The sequence below is a fragment of the Cydia splendana genome, unplaced genomic scaffold (genome assembly GCF_910591565.1).
Source record: "Cydia splendana unplaced genomic scaffold, ilCydSple1.2 scaffold_95_ctg1, whole genome shotgun sequence".
NCBI lineage: Eukaryota > Metazoa > Arthropoda > Insecta > Lepidoptera > Tortricidae > Cydia > Cydia splendana.
This window is the reverse complement of record NW_026946912.1, coordinates 77,082-90,836: the sequence shown is the minus strand read 5'-3', so window position 1 is coordinate 90,836 and position 13,755 is coordinate 77,082. Positions and strand designations below refer to the sequence as shown.

The following is a 13,755-nucleotide window of genomic DNA, read 5'->3' as shown; positions in this document are numbered from 1 at the left end:
GATCGAAAATAGGATACAAAGGATCCGAAAGGACCTACGACGACGGATGGAGAGCCAGTTGAGCTGCCGGCGGTAAAAGGAGACATGATCGTATTTACGAAGTCCAAATATAAATCTAATACAGTTATTGAGTAGACGGTCTAGTTTATTGAGTGATTCCTGAGTGGCATTAGTAGTACACACATCCCCGTAATCAATTATTGGTAACACTAAGGACTGCACTAACATTTTTTTCGTGCTTACAGGCAGAAAGTTTTTAAATTTATATAGAGTTCTAAGTGTACCTGTGACCTTCCGACTTGTCTCCGAGAGCTGACCAGACCAGGAAAGGTTGGAATCTAAAACTAATCCGAGATTCTTAACCCGACTGCTCACCGGAATTACAGTATCCTCAAAAAGGATCGGAGCAACAGGTACTGTACTCAACCTAGACATTTGCCACTGGCTACCTAAAATTATGGCTTGGCATTTAGCTGGATTTACACAAATGCCAAAGCTAGCAGACCACTCGGCGATGTAATCCAAGTCAGCATTTATTGATGAGATAGCCGTGTTTATATCTTCCACGTCAACTTGCGCGTACAGCTGAAGATCGTCTGCGTACAAATGGTAAGAGCATCGAATCTTGGCGGTAATAAGATTAATAAAAATTGAAAAGAGAAAAGGAGAGAGAATACCGCCTTGAGGTACTCCAGTACTCAGTTCAGACCAATCAGATAACGAGCGGCTGGCACGGACTGCCTGGGCTCTATCGGAAAGATATGAAAAGAACCACTTTGTGGCATCTGAAGAAACCTGCAAATGAGTAAGAGTAGCCAAAAGTAGGTCATGGTCTACCGCATTAAAGGCGTTGGAGAAATCTATCAGCACTAACACCGTAACTTTGGAAGATTCCATACCGAGTCTTATGTCCTCTGTAACTTTAAGTAGAGCGGTGAGTAGAGTAATCTAAATTATATTTGTCATGTTGGTATACAGTTATTTCTACGTGTTTTTATACGAAGTAAAATAAAAAGTGATGTCATCCTCAACCTTAGTCTATAGCCCATGCGAGTGACTTATGCCGTATATGACTTATCAATCAAATTAATATTATCATATTATTTATAACATGTATTTTGTTGTGTAAGATTCATTAAAATTACTAATTATTAGAAACAGATTTAATGAAATAAAGAGTTGAATAATCATTGGTAATCTATAATTTAATAAATTTAAAAGTAACGTGATTGATAGTTGACCTTTGTAAATAGAAGGTAGTTGGAAGAAAGAATATAAGACGCCTGGCATGGCGGTTAACGGGCATTCGGTTACGGGCAGAGGTGAAGGGAGGACGATTGTGAAGTAAGGTGATTGGAGATTGAACTGTAACGGAATATTGTGATCAGGAAATATATTGCTGTTATGGAAGAAGGAATTTTTATTACAGATCAGAAGTGGGATGTACCTACAAGTCAGTATGGTATTCCTGAATGTGTTATATTATGTAGGTATTAATATTAGAACTGATTGAGTTAAATCTTAATTGCCCAATTAAGTTGTTACAATAGTAACAGTGGTGTAAAATTATTATAATTATATACCTATACATATATTAGTAACACTTATATTGGTTGTTGTTTAGTTGAAATTAATTATCATTTCGTATATCCTATGTTAGGAAGTTTATGTTTAACGGGCGCTTAGAAACAAAGACACCGTTAATTTTATCAAGAACAAAATAATTGGGTAAACCCATTTCGGCCTAGTCGTTCACTTGAGAGCATTATACTGCAAGTTTTCTCTTCAAGACCAACAGTTAGGTTTTTTTAGTGTTTGCTGTAATGACTATCCATAATATAATTAAAGCATTCATTACATCGCGGGTAGCGTGAAACCTTTGGAGCACCGTTTTATTTTGAATAGTTCGGATACCTTTATGATTATTTACAGGTGTAGATCGGATTCTTTTAGTCTATGTATGTACCGCTTATTTGGTTACAACTTTTACCATATTTTCAATATATTACTTATCAATACGTCAGTATTATATAGCGGGGTTAAGTGTTTTCGAAATTATAAACTACTCAGACTGTAAATAAGTAGGAATGATACTTTTACTGGTAGTTACCGACCCGCCGACCTAGCCGGAGTTACAATCGCTGTCGCTTCGACAACGAAAAGCATTATGTATCTATATCACTCTTCCATATTAGCGCGACAGTGACAGTTGCGTTCCGATCGCTACGGAGCGTAAGCGATTGGCATCTTGGCTACGCGGCCCGTTTCGTATTCCGGATCCCGTTTCGAATATCGGATCCATCTCGCGTTCCTGGATTTGGGTCCGTGCCGGATACTGGAACCGTGCCGGATGCATACCTGATTTGTGCCGGATGAGTTTCGGATCCATGCCGGATTCGTACCGGATCCGTCCCGGACTGGTGCGGGATCCGTGCCGGATTGGTACCGGATCTGTGCCGGATTAATACCGCATGTATATCATTTGCCGGATTCGTGCCGGATCTGAACCGGACGCGTGCCGGATTGGTATCGGATCAGTGCCGGATCCCGAATTTGTTCTAGATTCCGTTTCTGTACCAGTTTTAGAATTCTCTCGTTTCGAAAAGCCTGTGTTCCGGATCCGTACCGGGATACGGATCTGTTTTGGATTTAAGATCTGTTTTAAACGTCCCGCATTCTACCCCGGAAGCAGTAACGTAAATTAAATAAATAAATAAAACAGTTGAATTTAGCTTAATAAGAACAATTTATATTTGTCTACTATTAACAATCCAAAGATTTAGAACTCTTCCATTGCTGGTGTTGTTTTCGAGTTCCAGACTATGGACCATGAGGAAAAAAAAACATCCAGGCGGCGCTTGAAAACTCCTGAGCGTGACCGAAAATCGAAATCTGATGATGGACAAGAACGTCGAAGCCGAAGTCGCAACCGCCGCCAGTCCCCGAGGAACAACAGACTGAGTCGCAACCGGCGAAGCCGCAGCAGCGGCAGACACGGCCGAGGCAATGAGAGGTGGCTTCGAAGATCAACACGGAAGGACAACACGGCCAGGATCGCTTTCACGTGGAAGCCGCACAGGACAGGAACGGATGGCTTGTATATCTTTGTCGTCTTCAGTTGTAGATTTTAATAGATGTCGTTTATTGCTTAAACTGCGAATATTTTGGTACAGTACCTTAAAGTTATTTGTATTGACGAAAGTTGTCTCGAGGTACGGGTTCACAGATTATGGGGGTGGAATCGTTGTCCAGGCAATGCTGTGGTGTCCTGTAGTTCGCTCCAGTTAGTTGTATGGGGCTCGTTAGCCTAATTTATAAGTTTTGATCTTGGTTGTTTACTCTTTTGGCGAAATGTGACGTTAACGCTGGTAAAGGAAAGACTAAGTTACGTTTCTTCAGTATTTGTTCATAATTTAGTATATTAAAAAAAAAAAAAAAAAAAACAATAACGATCGATGCGCTATACGCTATACACCGATATTAGTACCTACCTACGTAATAATGGGTTGAGCTAGGGCAATATAGGTTGATTGGCGCTGTGGTATATCCATGATATTTCGAAGATATTTAAATGAGTGTTAGGTTATTTCCTGACACTATTTAACTGTGGTTTGAATGTACGCTGTAAAGTTGAGTTTCTCATCTTCCTCTGTCGGTTGTCAGTCTGCTCATCCAGAATAACACCTAAGTACTTTATAGACGAAGTTTTTCTATTGTTTTACAATTACATGACGTCTGGTAGGTACCAGTGGTAACTAATATATGAATAAACTTTTGACACATTTAGAGACCACGAGGCGGAAGCAGCTGTTTTATACACGCACACATATCTCGTTTAGTCTGCGTTTAGAGTTACAAATTGTATTGAAGCCTGTTCCTCACCAAAGCTAGACCGCTTTCTGTGAAGGCGCTTACTGCATCCCAGGAAGCACCGTGAAATAGTATTGCCGTGTCATCTGCGTAGCACAACGTCTGCATTGGTCAGATCCAAGAAAGTCAAGTCGTTAATGTAGATTAGAAACAAAGTTAATCCAAGTATATGTAAAGTTGTTTGGTTAAAATTACCGACTTGTTCTTTAACCCTAACACAAGTGTGCGGCCTAACAGGACAGTTCCGCGTATCCGGGAAATCTACAATTTTCTAATTATTATTAGAATAATAAGAGAAACTGACGGGATTTTTTTTTCAATCTTATAAATCTTATAATGTTTCTGGGATCATTTTGGCTGGTGTTGATTGAATAACCAAGGTTGGGCCTACACTAGTAAAGTATTCATTATAACCGTGTATTGATTCGCTTTCAGTATCCTTGGTTTTAAGAAGTTCGTTGCATTTTAAATATTTTAGCTTGGTTATTGTAGCAAGCAAAGCTCTGCTGATTGCTGTTGATCAATTCGTCAATTGTGGTTGGTGCAACTGACGCTTTAAGTGGCAAGTAATATGATGATATGATGATAATATCTACATATGATGATAAGTATAATATTATCGAATTATAAAATTGTTGGATTATTTTAATTAATGAGTTACGGATTAATGAGTTACGGATTGATGAGTTACGGATTAATGAGTTACGTATTAATGAGTTACGTATTAATGAGTTACGGATTGATAAGTTACGGATTGATGAGTTACGGATTGATGAGTTACGGATTAATGAGTAACGGATTAATGAGTTACGGATTAATGAGTTACTGGATTAGTGAGTTACAGGATTAATGAGTTACTGGATTGATCAGTTCCTGGATTGATCAGTTACTGGATTGATCAGTTACTGGATTGATCAGTTACTGGATTGATCTGTCATATCTTTAGAGGATATGTGGTGTAAATCAAATGCCCAAATACATGCAAAATTAATTTAATCAAAAAAGGTGTAGCTTGTACAGAGATCGTATTAGAAGTGAACGATGACAATTAAAAATGTTCCAAGCACTGAAAGCGCCTGCCGATAGTTACGAGCAAACTTCACGAACCACACTTATCACTGTCTTTTTAACATAGGCTCCAGAGCCTGTACATACTCCCGGCCGTTGAAAACTTGCTTTTCAACCTCGAAGCTCTTCGGCTGTCGGAAGCTTACACAAACGCACAAGAGAGCGGCGCACACAGCCTCTGTTTGTGGTGACGTCTGCCACTCTGGCTAATCCATCGGACCCAGTGATGAGGCGTAGAACACGGCCGAGCCTCCATGACAGAGGGGGAGCGTTATCTTCTGCCAGAAGCACCATATCTCCGACGCTCAGCTTGGCAGCGTTGCTCTTCCATTTAGTCCTTTGCTGCATTTCTGATAGGTAGTCGCGCTGCCATCGCTGCCAGAAATGCTGTTGTATTTTTTCCAGGCGTTCATAGCGTTGGAGGTAGTTTTCCTTAGAGTCACCCAAGTATTGCGCTGGTGGAGCAGTTAGCGGCCTTCCGATAAGAAAGTGTCCAGGGGATAGGGAAAGGAGGTCATTGGGACACGATGACAACGGGCATAATGGCCGACTATTTAAAATAGATTCCACTTGTGTAAATAAAGTAGAAATTTCCTCAAAAGTGAGGTGACTATTACCCATAACACGCTTTATATGATGTTTAGCCGATTTAACGCCGGCTTCCCATAGTCCACCAAAATGAGGAGTGTAAGCCGGAATGAACCTAAACTTTATAAGCCCAACTAGCAAAATAGTCGTATAAGAATTGATTTACTCAGCCTGTAATCGTATAACAGCCGAGTTACGGTTGTTGAAACACCAATATATCGTATAATAGCGGTTAACTCGACTATTTAGCAATTTTCGCTAATTAGTGCTATAATCATGTCGTATAAACGTTTATAGCACTATCTTTTAGCACTTTTATTCCACCTTTTAATAAATGCTGAGTTAGCGCTACTAAATCACTTTTATTCAGCATAATTGTTCTATTAAAATCATATAACAGCTATAGAATAGCTAATTGTCTGAATAAGGCGCTTTAATACAACTGTTACTCAATTCTCTTCTCTGTTGCTATAAAAGCTTATTAAAAGCAATCCAATAACCATTTGGCAACAATGCTGCTGTAACAGCGCGCTTATATAATAATTCGGGTAATGGGGTTCAAACCGCTGTTATAGGAGCTGAAGTGTATTTACAGGTTTTATTCAAAATGTATTCAGCTTAGAGTACTTTTAAAGAGTTTTGAACTACATTAACAGCACAAGTCAGCCATGTTGTCGTTTCAATATAGTCCGGTGGCCAACTGCATGAAACCCTACCTGATAAAAAAATAGAAAAATCCTACTCTGTAGGGGTAGCTGACTTTTAGTAGCATCAACTGCTCTTGGTCGGCCGCGGCTTAATTTGGCAAATTTTGCGCAAATGGCAAAATAGTGGCACAAAAATTCATCAAAAAAAAAACCCCATCGTATAATAGAATTGAGGACAGCAAATCAAAAGTGGTCAGCTACATCCTGTGTTGGCAGGTTCCTGTGTCCTACCGAATTTGTGGTACAACGAACGTGACAGCTACAATTTACCTCATCGAAAAATAGAATGAAAAAAACTGATTGTAATACCTACATTAAATTTGTTGACGTATGTCTTGGTCGGTCTCACCTTAGCCTGGCAGCTTTTGCAGTCCGTCCGCATTAAAAAAAATGTCAATGGCAGCTATCCTACCATACAAGTGACATTCTATTTTTCGATGAGGTAAATTGTAGCTCACTTGGTACCACAAATTCGGTCGGACACAGGAACCAGCCAACACAGGATGTAGCTGACCACTTTTGTTTTTTGATGAATATTTGTACCACTTTTTTGCCACTTGCGCAAAATTTGCCAAGTTAAGCCACGGCCGTCCAAGAGCAGTTGAAGCTGCTAAAAGTCAGCTACCCTTACAGAGTAGGATTTTTCTATTTTTTTATCAGGTAGGGTTTCATGCAGTCGGCCACCGGACTATAAATCCATAAACATGGCGACATCATGTGCTATAAGTGTAGCAGTAAACGCAGTTACTCGACTTATAGTCGAATTAATGAGATATAAGAGAAACTAGATCGTGTAAGCAAATTTTTACTTATTTTAATTAATATTTTTTTATTGAAATTTAAGAAAATAGACGGCCCATGAATATATATGAACCAGTGCCTTTGGTTTTATCAATAAAGTATTTTTCGCGCTAGGTTTTACTGTATTACGTGTACTTACAGACAGTAAAAACTTATGTACACAATCACGGTAAAAATAAATGTCATGGATGACAGCAGTAAAAAAATACTTAAGTACCTTTTTGTTTTATTAGACACGTGAAGACGATTAGGCCTCAATCATAATAAAATAATTGTAATATAATCGCTTACCTGAGATCGTTTTTAGCACATATTAGTTGAATAAAAGCATTTACTGCACTCTTACACATTTAAAATGCCGAGTAAAAGCAATTCGGCTACTTTTACAAAACATTTTTGCTGAGAAAAAGCAGTGCGGCCGCTTTTATAGAACACTTTCACTGAGTAATAGTAAATTGCTAATGTTTATAGAACAAATAGTCGAATAAAAGCACTATCGTTGCTATTAAAACACTAGAAGCGCTTTTATCCACTTTTACTCAACTCTTGCAGCATCGATTTGCTTCTTATACAGTGCTTACTCGATTTTTATAACACTTTTAGTCTGTATAAGTGCGCCTTTTCGCGTTGAGTAAACGCTTACAGGACTTTTATTCGACTGTTTTTACACCTTTTATAGCACCAAAAAGCGAAAATAAAAACGTGCTCTCAACTTTTATAGCACATAGATTTGCTAGTTGGGAGGTTTTGACTTGCAAAATCAAAAAGAGGTTCTTGGTTTTGTTTGATAAATGACCCTAATTCCTTTGCGGCAGCTACAAAATTAGTCCCATTATCACTAAAAATCTCAGTAGGTCTGCCTCGACGCGCTATAAAACGTCGAAGAGTCATTATGAACGCATCCTTAGTTAAATCGCTAACAGCTTCGAGGTGGATGCATTTATAACGAAGACAGACAAACAAGCACAAGTAACATTTAATCAAACGACTTCCACGGCCCTTGCGGTTAATGATAGTAAAAGGACCGGCGAAGTCCAGCCCGACTGACAAGAAGGGATAGTCGGGAGTAATCCGTTGAGATGGTAAGTTACCCATTTTAGGTTGTAGGGTTTTACCTCGTAGACGTCTACACCTAACACAATTATTTACAACACGCCAGGCGAGGTGACGTCCGTTTACTGGCCAAACTGTTTCTCTTACGGTTGAAAATAACAAGAGAGGACCAGCGTGCATATTGACGATGTGTTCTCTTTCAAAGTAAAGCCTTGTCAGTCTATGCGATGCATGAAGTAAAATGGGGTGTTTTTTATCAAAAGAGTAAAAATCTGTTGCGTCTAGGCGCCCTCCAACACGCATTATCTTATTATCTAAAAATGGGGACAAACACAATATTTTGCTTTTATTACTTATAGGTTTATTATTTAAAAGTGATTCATATTCGTCTGAGAAAGATTGACTTTGAGCAATAATACATAACGAATGCCAAGATTCACGCAATTCATCAGCTGTTAATATGCCAGTACGCTTGATACTATTTTTAGTGTTGAACATGAATCTTTGTACGTACGCAAACGATCTAATAAGTCTATTACAAGAAGAGAATCTTTCGAAATCAACTATTGGTTCACTTATTACTGCGGAATGCACTTTCAGTTCAGGCAGAGGTTCGGAATCTTTAACTTTCAAGACAGGCCAATCGTCTTCATTTTTGAGCAGAAAGTTGGGACCTGACCACCAAAGATCCAACGACATTATATTTTTTGGGTCAACACCACGCGAAATGAAATCTGCGGGATTTAAATCTGTAGGAACGTACCTCCATGATTGTGGCGAAGTAAGCTCAACTATTTCACCAATACGATTGGCAACAAATGTTTTTAGTCTACTTATATCACCTTTGATCCATCCTAAGACTACGCTCGAGTCACACCAATGCACTATTCTATCTGGCTTGTATCTGAGGGACTCTAAAACGGATTGCGTGAGCTTGGCGGCGACCAGCGCAGCACATAATTCAAGCCTTGGGATGCTGGTGAATTTGATTGGTGCAATTTTTGATTTTGCACATAACAATTTGACAGTAACATCCTCATTCGGGCCTATCGACTTGACATAAATGCATGCCCCATATGCAGACTGAGAGGCGTCACTGAAAGAATGAAATTCTATACGCTTAGGCGAATCGCCTAGCACCCATCTTGGAATGTTTAAATTAGTCAGAATTTTCAAATTGCCAGAAAACCTTATCCAGTCATTTTTTATTTCTGATGGGACTGGCGAGTCCCAATCTAATTTTTTCTCCCACAATTTTTGAAGCATAATCTTAGGAATAACAATAACTGGGCTCAGAACACCTAACGGGTCGAATATTTTAAAAGAATTTGACATTATAATTCTCTTTGTTATTACAGCGTCAGGTTCACTAAACATTTTTATAGGAAAGTGCAAAGTATCACTTGAAGGGGTCCATCCGAGGCCCAAAGTACTTGAAGACTCACTGATTGTTAAATTGTCTTGTTTGTTTATGTCAAGATTATCAAAAATAGATGGATGATTGCTTTTATATTTTCTAAGATTGAAACAACCTGATTTTAATGCGTTTGAAACTGATTTTTGAATGTATATTAATTGTTGAGGATCATTTGCCCCTGTGATTAAATCATCCACGTAAAAGTCCTTTTGAATGATAGTTTTAATCAACACATCATCCTGTTGCTGCCCTAGTTCCCACAAGCAACGTGTACTGAGATAACTTGCGCTAGCTGTGCCATAAGTTAACGTGTTTAACACTAACGTCTGAATAGGTTTTGACTCGTCCTCTCTCCACAAAATAAGTTGCAAGTTCCTGTCACTCTCGCTTACTAAAACCTGTCGGTACATTTTTTCGATATCGCCAGTTAGTAGGTACTTGTATTGTCTTGCACGAATTAAAATGGAAAAGAGAGTATCTTGAACATTAGGGCCTACCATCAACACGTCGTTAAGAGAGTAACCGGAAGTGGTGGGGGAGGATCCGTCAAAAACTACCCGCAACTTGGTAGATTCCCTTTCCTCCTTAATAATTGCATGGTGGCAAAGGTAGTACGATGGGCTAGGGCTTGGCAGAACATTAGAAATTGAAAGATGCCCTAGATCAGCATATTCGTTAATAAACTTTGTATACTCACATTTGAGTGTAGGATTTCGTTTAAATCGTTTTTCTAAATTCAGAAATCGTTTTTTGGCAGTATTATAACTATCACCTAAACAATCTACAGATTCCTTTAATGGCAAATTGACACAAAATCGTCCTTCCTGAACCCTTATAGTATGAGTGAGGAAGTGTTTTTCACATTCACTTTCTTGTTTACTTAAGATTTGTTTTTTGGGAACTTCTTCCAAGTCCCAGAATTTTGACACTAGATTTTCAATATTTTCATTTTGAGTTGAAGAAACTATAGCATGATTGCAGAGTATCTTTTTGCTAGATACAGCTGAGTTTATACGGCCACATACTATCCAACCGAACTTTGAACTTCTTAATTTTGGGTTATTTGGTCCTAGGGAAATTTCCTCGTGTCCTAAAATATCCCAGAACATATCAGCACCTATAACAACATCTATAGGGCCTGGCTGATAAAACATTGGATCAGCCAACTCAATATTTTGAGGTAAATTGAAAGAGGTAATATCGACGGGCGCCTTTGGTATACGACCGGTAAGTTCGTCCATGACGTAACAAGATAAAATAGCACTAAACTTATTTTTTATTGAATTTAATTGAACATCACAAGTTCCTTTTATGGTATGTTTGGAAGGAGTGTCGCCCATGCCTATAACATTTAAACTTTCAAGTGAGCGGGGTTTCAATGACAGTCTGGCCTTAAGAGACTCAGTAATAAAAGACGACTCGCTTCCATTATCTAAAAATGCACGAATTTTTAATTTTTGATGGTCAACTGGATTCTCGACTTCAATAATTGCCGTGGATAACCAACCTCGACGGCCTTGATTTGTATTTTGATAAGCATAATTGACGTGTACTGCTTCTTCTTCGTCTACTTGAGCGAGGTGGCTTGAGGAAGGAGATGGACGGTGGAGAAGACTATTGTGTCGCTCGGTGCAGCCGTGCTCGCGGCATGGACCCATGCGGCATTCACTCTCAACATGACCTTGTCTCAAACAATTTATGCACAGTTTATATTTTGACACATCCATCATTCGCTCGTCAACCCCCTTCGCCTTAAAAGTAGGGCAATCATAAATCCTATGACGCTCACTACAAATAACACATGCAAATATGTTTTGTTTTTTATTGTTATTATTATTGGTTGAACTTGCAAACGATTTGACGTAATTATTTTGAACTGGTCTTTGACCGTAATTATTATTCGTTGTAGAACGAGAAGGAACGCTAGGCGTCTTTGACACACTAGAAACATCTGATTTATTGTTACGATTTAACGATTCGAGTACATCAGCACGATCGATCATGAATTTATAAAATTGTTCTAAAGTGGGTACATCACCTTCTAAATTGTTGCGATATTCTTCCCATTTTAGCAGGGTATTGCTATCTAACTTAGAGGACAGCATGAATATTATCAATACGTCCCACTTGTCTGTGGGCTGGCCTAGGCTAGTTAAGGCACGCAAGTTTTTGGTCACGTGATCAACCAAAAATCGCAAAGATCGCTCTGTTTCCCGTGGAAGTTGTTTAATATTGAACAATGAATTTAAATGATGATTAATTAATATTCTTTTGTTATCATATCGATTGCAAATCATTTTCCACGCTTCAGCATAATTATCAGTTGACACTTCCAAATTTGAAATGATCCTAGCCGCATCACCCTGTAGATATGACACGAGATAATGGAATTTATGGATATCTGAAATACGCTCATTTTTGTGTATTAAATTTTCAAAAGTATCGCGGAACTCTAACCAACGAAAATATGCGCCATCAAATTTGGCAATCTGTATCTGAGGTAATTTCAACCCTATTTCGTGAGAGTGAGTGGGATCATCACAATATGACGTATTATGCGCGGAAATGCGCCTCCTTTCGCATTCAAATTTTGTAGAAAATCTTTCGACCAAATTTTTTGCCGTGGCAATATTTACTATTATTTCGTGCTCCATGAGGTCACGTTCTTCAATTTCAGCCGAAATATTTTCAAAATTTAAAACCTCTATTTCACTTTGCAATTCATCAACCTTGACGGACAAAGCCTCAAACTTTGCGAGTTTTAAATTTAACTCGGTTAATTGAACATTATCCAACTCCGTCTTTGGTGCAATACTATCTAAATATTTTCCAAATTTAGTAATTTGTCCTTTGGCGGAAGCCCTTTTTCTAGATAATTGAAGCAGCATTAACTTATCTGCCTTTTCAGTTTCATTTGACATTTTTGCTAGTAACTGTATCTACTTAGTTATTTAGATAGTAATGCAATAAAAAATATAATAGAATGGCTCACGTTCCTCGTTCTGGTGGTACTTGCCGATGACAGGGAAACCGGCTGCGCACGCTCAGCAGACTCCTCCCGGCCGGTGCCGAGCCACGGAGTTTATTTGCAAACGATGCCAGCGGCGCACGGCGATTTTAAATAGTATTGCCCTGGAATAGTCGGCAAATAATGCTAAAGATCTTGTAAACAAAGATAAGGAAAACGGAACCTAAATTAAATTGAATTCAATACGAAAAATATTATAACTTTCACTTTAGTTATACTAATAAATGTTCAAAACTTGTAAATGTAATAATGATTATTAAGTTTTATTGTCAACTTTGTAATATTGAAAGACTTTTATATCGAATTTAAGTAAAATAATCTAAAATTGCAAAGTTAATTGCAAAGTTCTTTGTTCACTTTTTTATGTTTCGGGTAGGTATAGAATCTGATGCAATGCACCTTTTGCACTAATTTTAGGTTTTTAGACGTAATTATAGTTTTGAACTCACTTGATTTACACAAATGAAGATATATTTTAAATAGTTATATTGCCTGTTGTTAGGATTATTGGAATATATGAAGGATAGACACTTATCTTTGGGTGGCGGCGTGCGAACGTAACTGCTCGATGTGAACTTTAGCCGTTTCACTGGTCGAACCCTGGTTTGGAGATCCTCGTTTCTTGAAGCCTGGTGACTTTAGACATCCCCTGGTAGCTCCAGAATACAACAGCAATCCTCTAGACTTGAACTGCGATGTTGAAGATCCGTTACTCGTCGCGCCGGCCGATGTCGTATTTAATTGTTGTACATTAATCTTGATTATTTCGCGGATTCTTCTTTATTTTCCCCTCATGGGCCACCATGTCATATCTTTAGAGGATATGTGGTGTAAATCAAATGCCCAAATACATGCAAAATTAATTTAATCAAAAAAGGTGTAGCTTGTACAGAGATCGTATTAGAAGTGACAATTAAAAATGTTCCAAGCACTGAAAGCGCCTGCCGATAGTTACGAGCAAACTTCACGAACCACACTTATCACTGTCTTTTTAACATAGGCTCCAGAGCCTGTACAGATCAGTTACTGGATTGATCAGTTACTGGATTGATCAGTTACTGGATTGATCAGTTACTGGATTGATCAGGTACTGGATTACTGGATTAATCAGTTAATGAATTATTGTATTATTGGATTATTGGATTATTGGATTATTGGATTATTGGATTATGGGATTATGGGATTATTGGATTATGGGATTATTGGATTATGGGATTATGGGA

At 38.4% G+C, this 13,755-nt stretch overlaps 1 protein-coding gene across 1 annotated transcript; it reads right to left on the bottom strand.

Annotated features, from left to right (window-relative positions):
- Nucleotides 1-7,742: 7,742 nt before the first annotated feature.
- LOC134805966 (uncharacterized) lies at nucleotides 7,743-13,459 on the bottom strand. Its single transcript, XM_063779143.1, has one exon. It carries the CDS (start codon nucleotides 12,423-12,425, stop codon nucleotides 7,743-7,745), a length of 4,683 nt encoding a protein of 1,560 aa, XP_063635213.1. The 5' UTR covers nucleotides 12,426-13,459.
- Nucleotides 13,460-13,755: the final 296 nt, after the last annotated feature.

Bases quoted from the DNA above. Each gene is read 5' to 3' on its own strand.
- LOC134805966 (XM_063779143.1), bottom strand. From the start codon at position 12,425: ATGTCAAATGAAACTGAAAAGGCAGATAAGTTAATGCTGCTTCAATTA.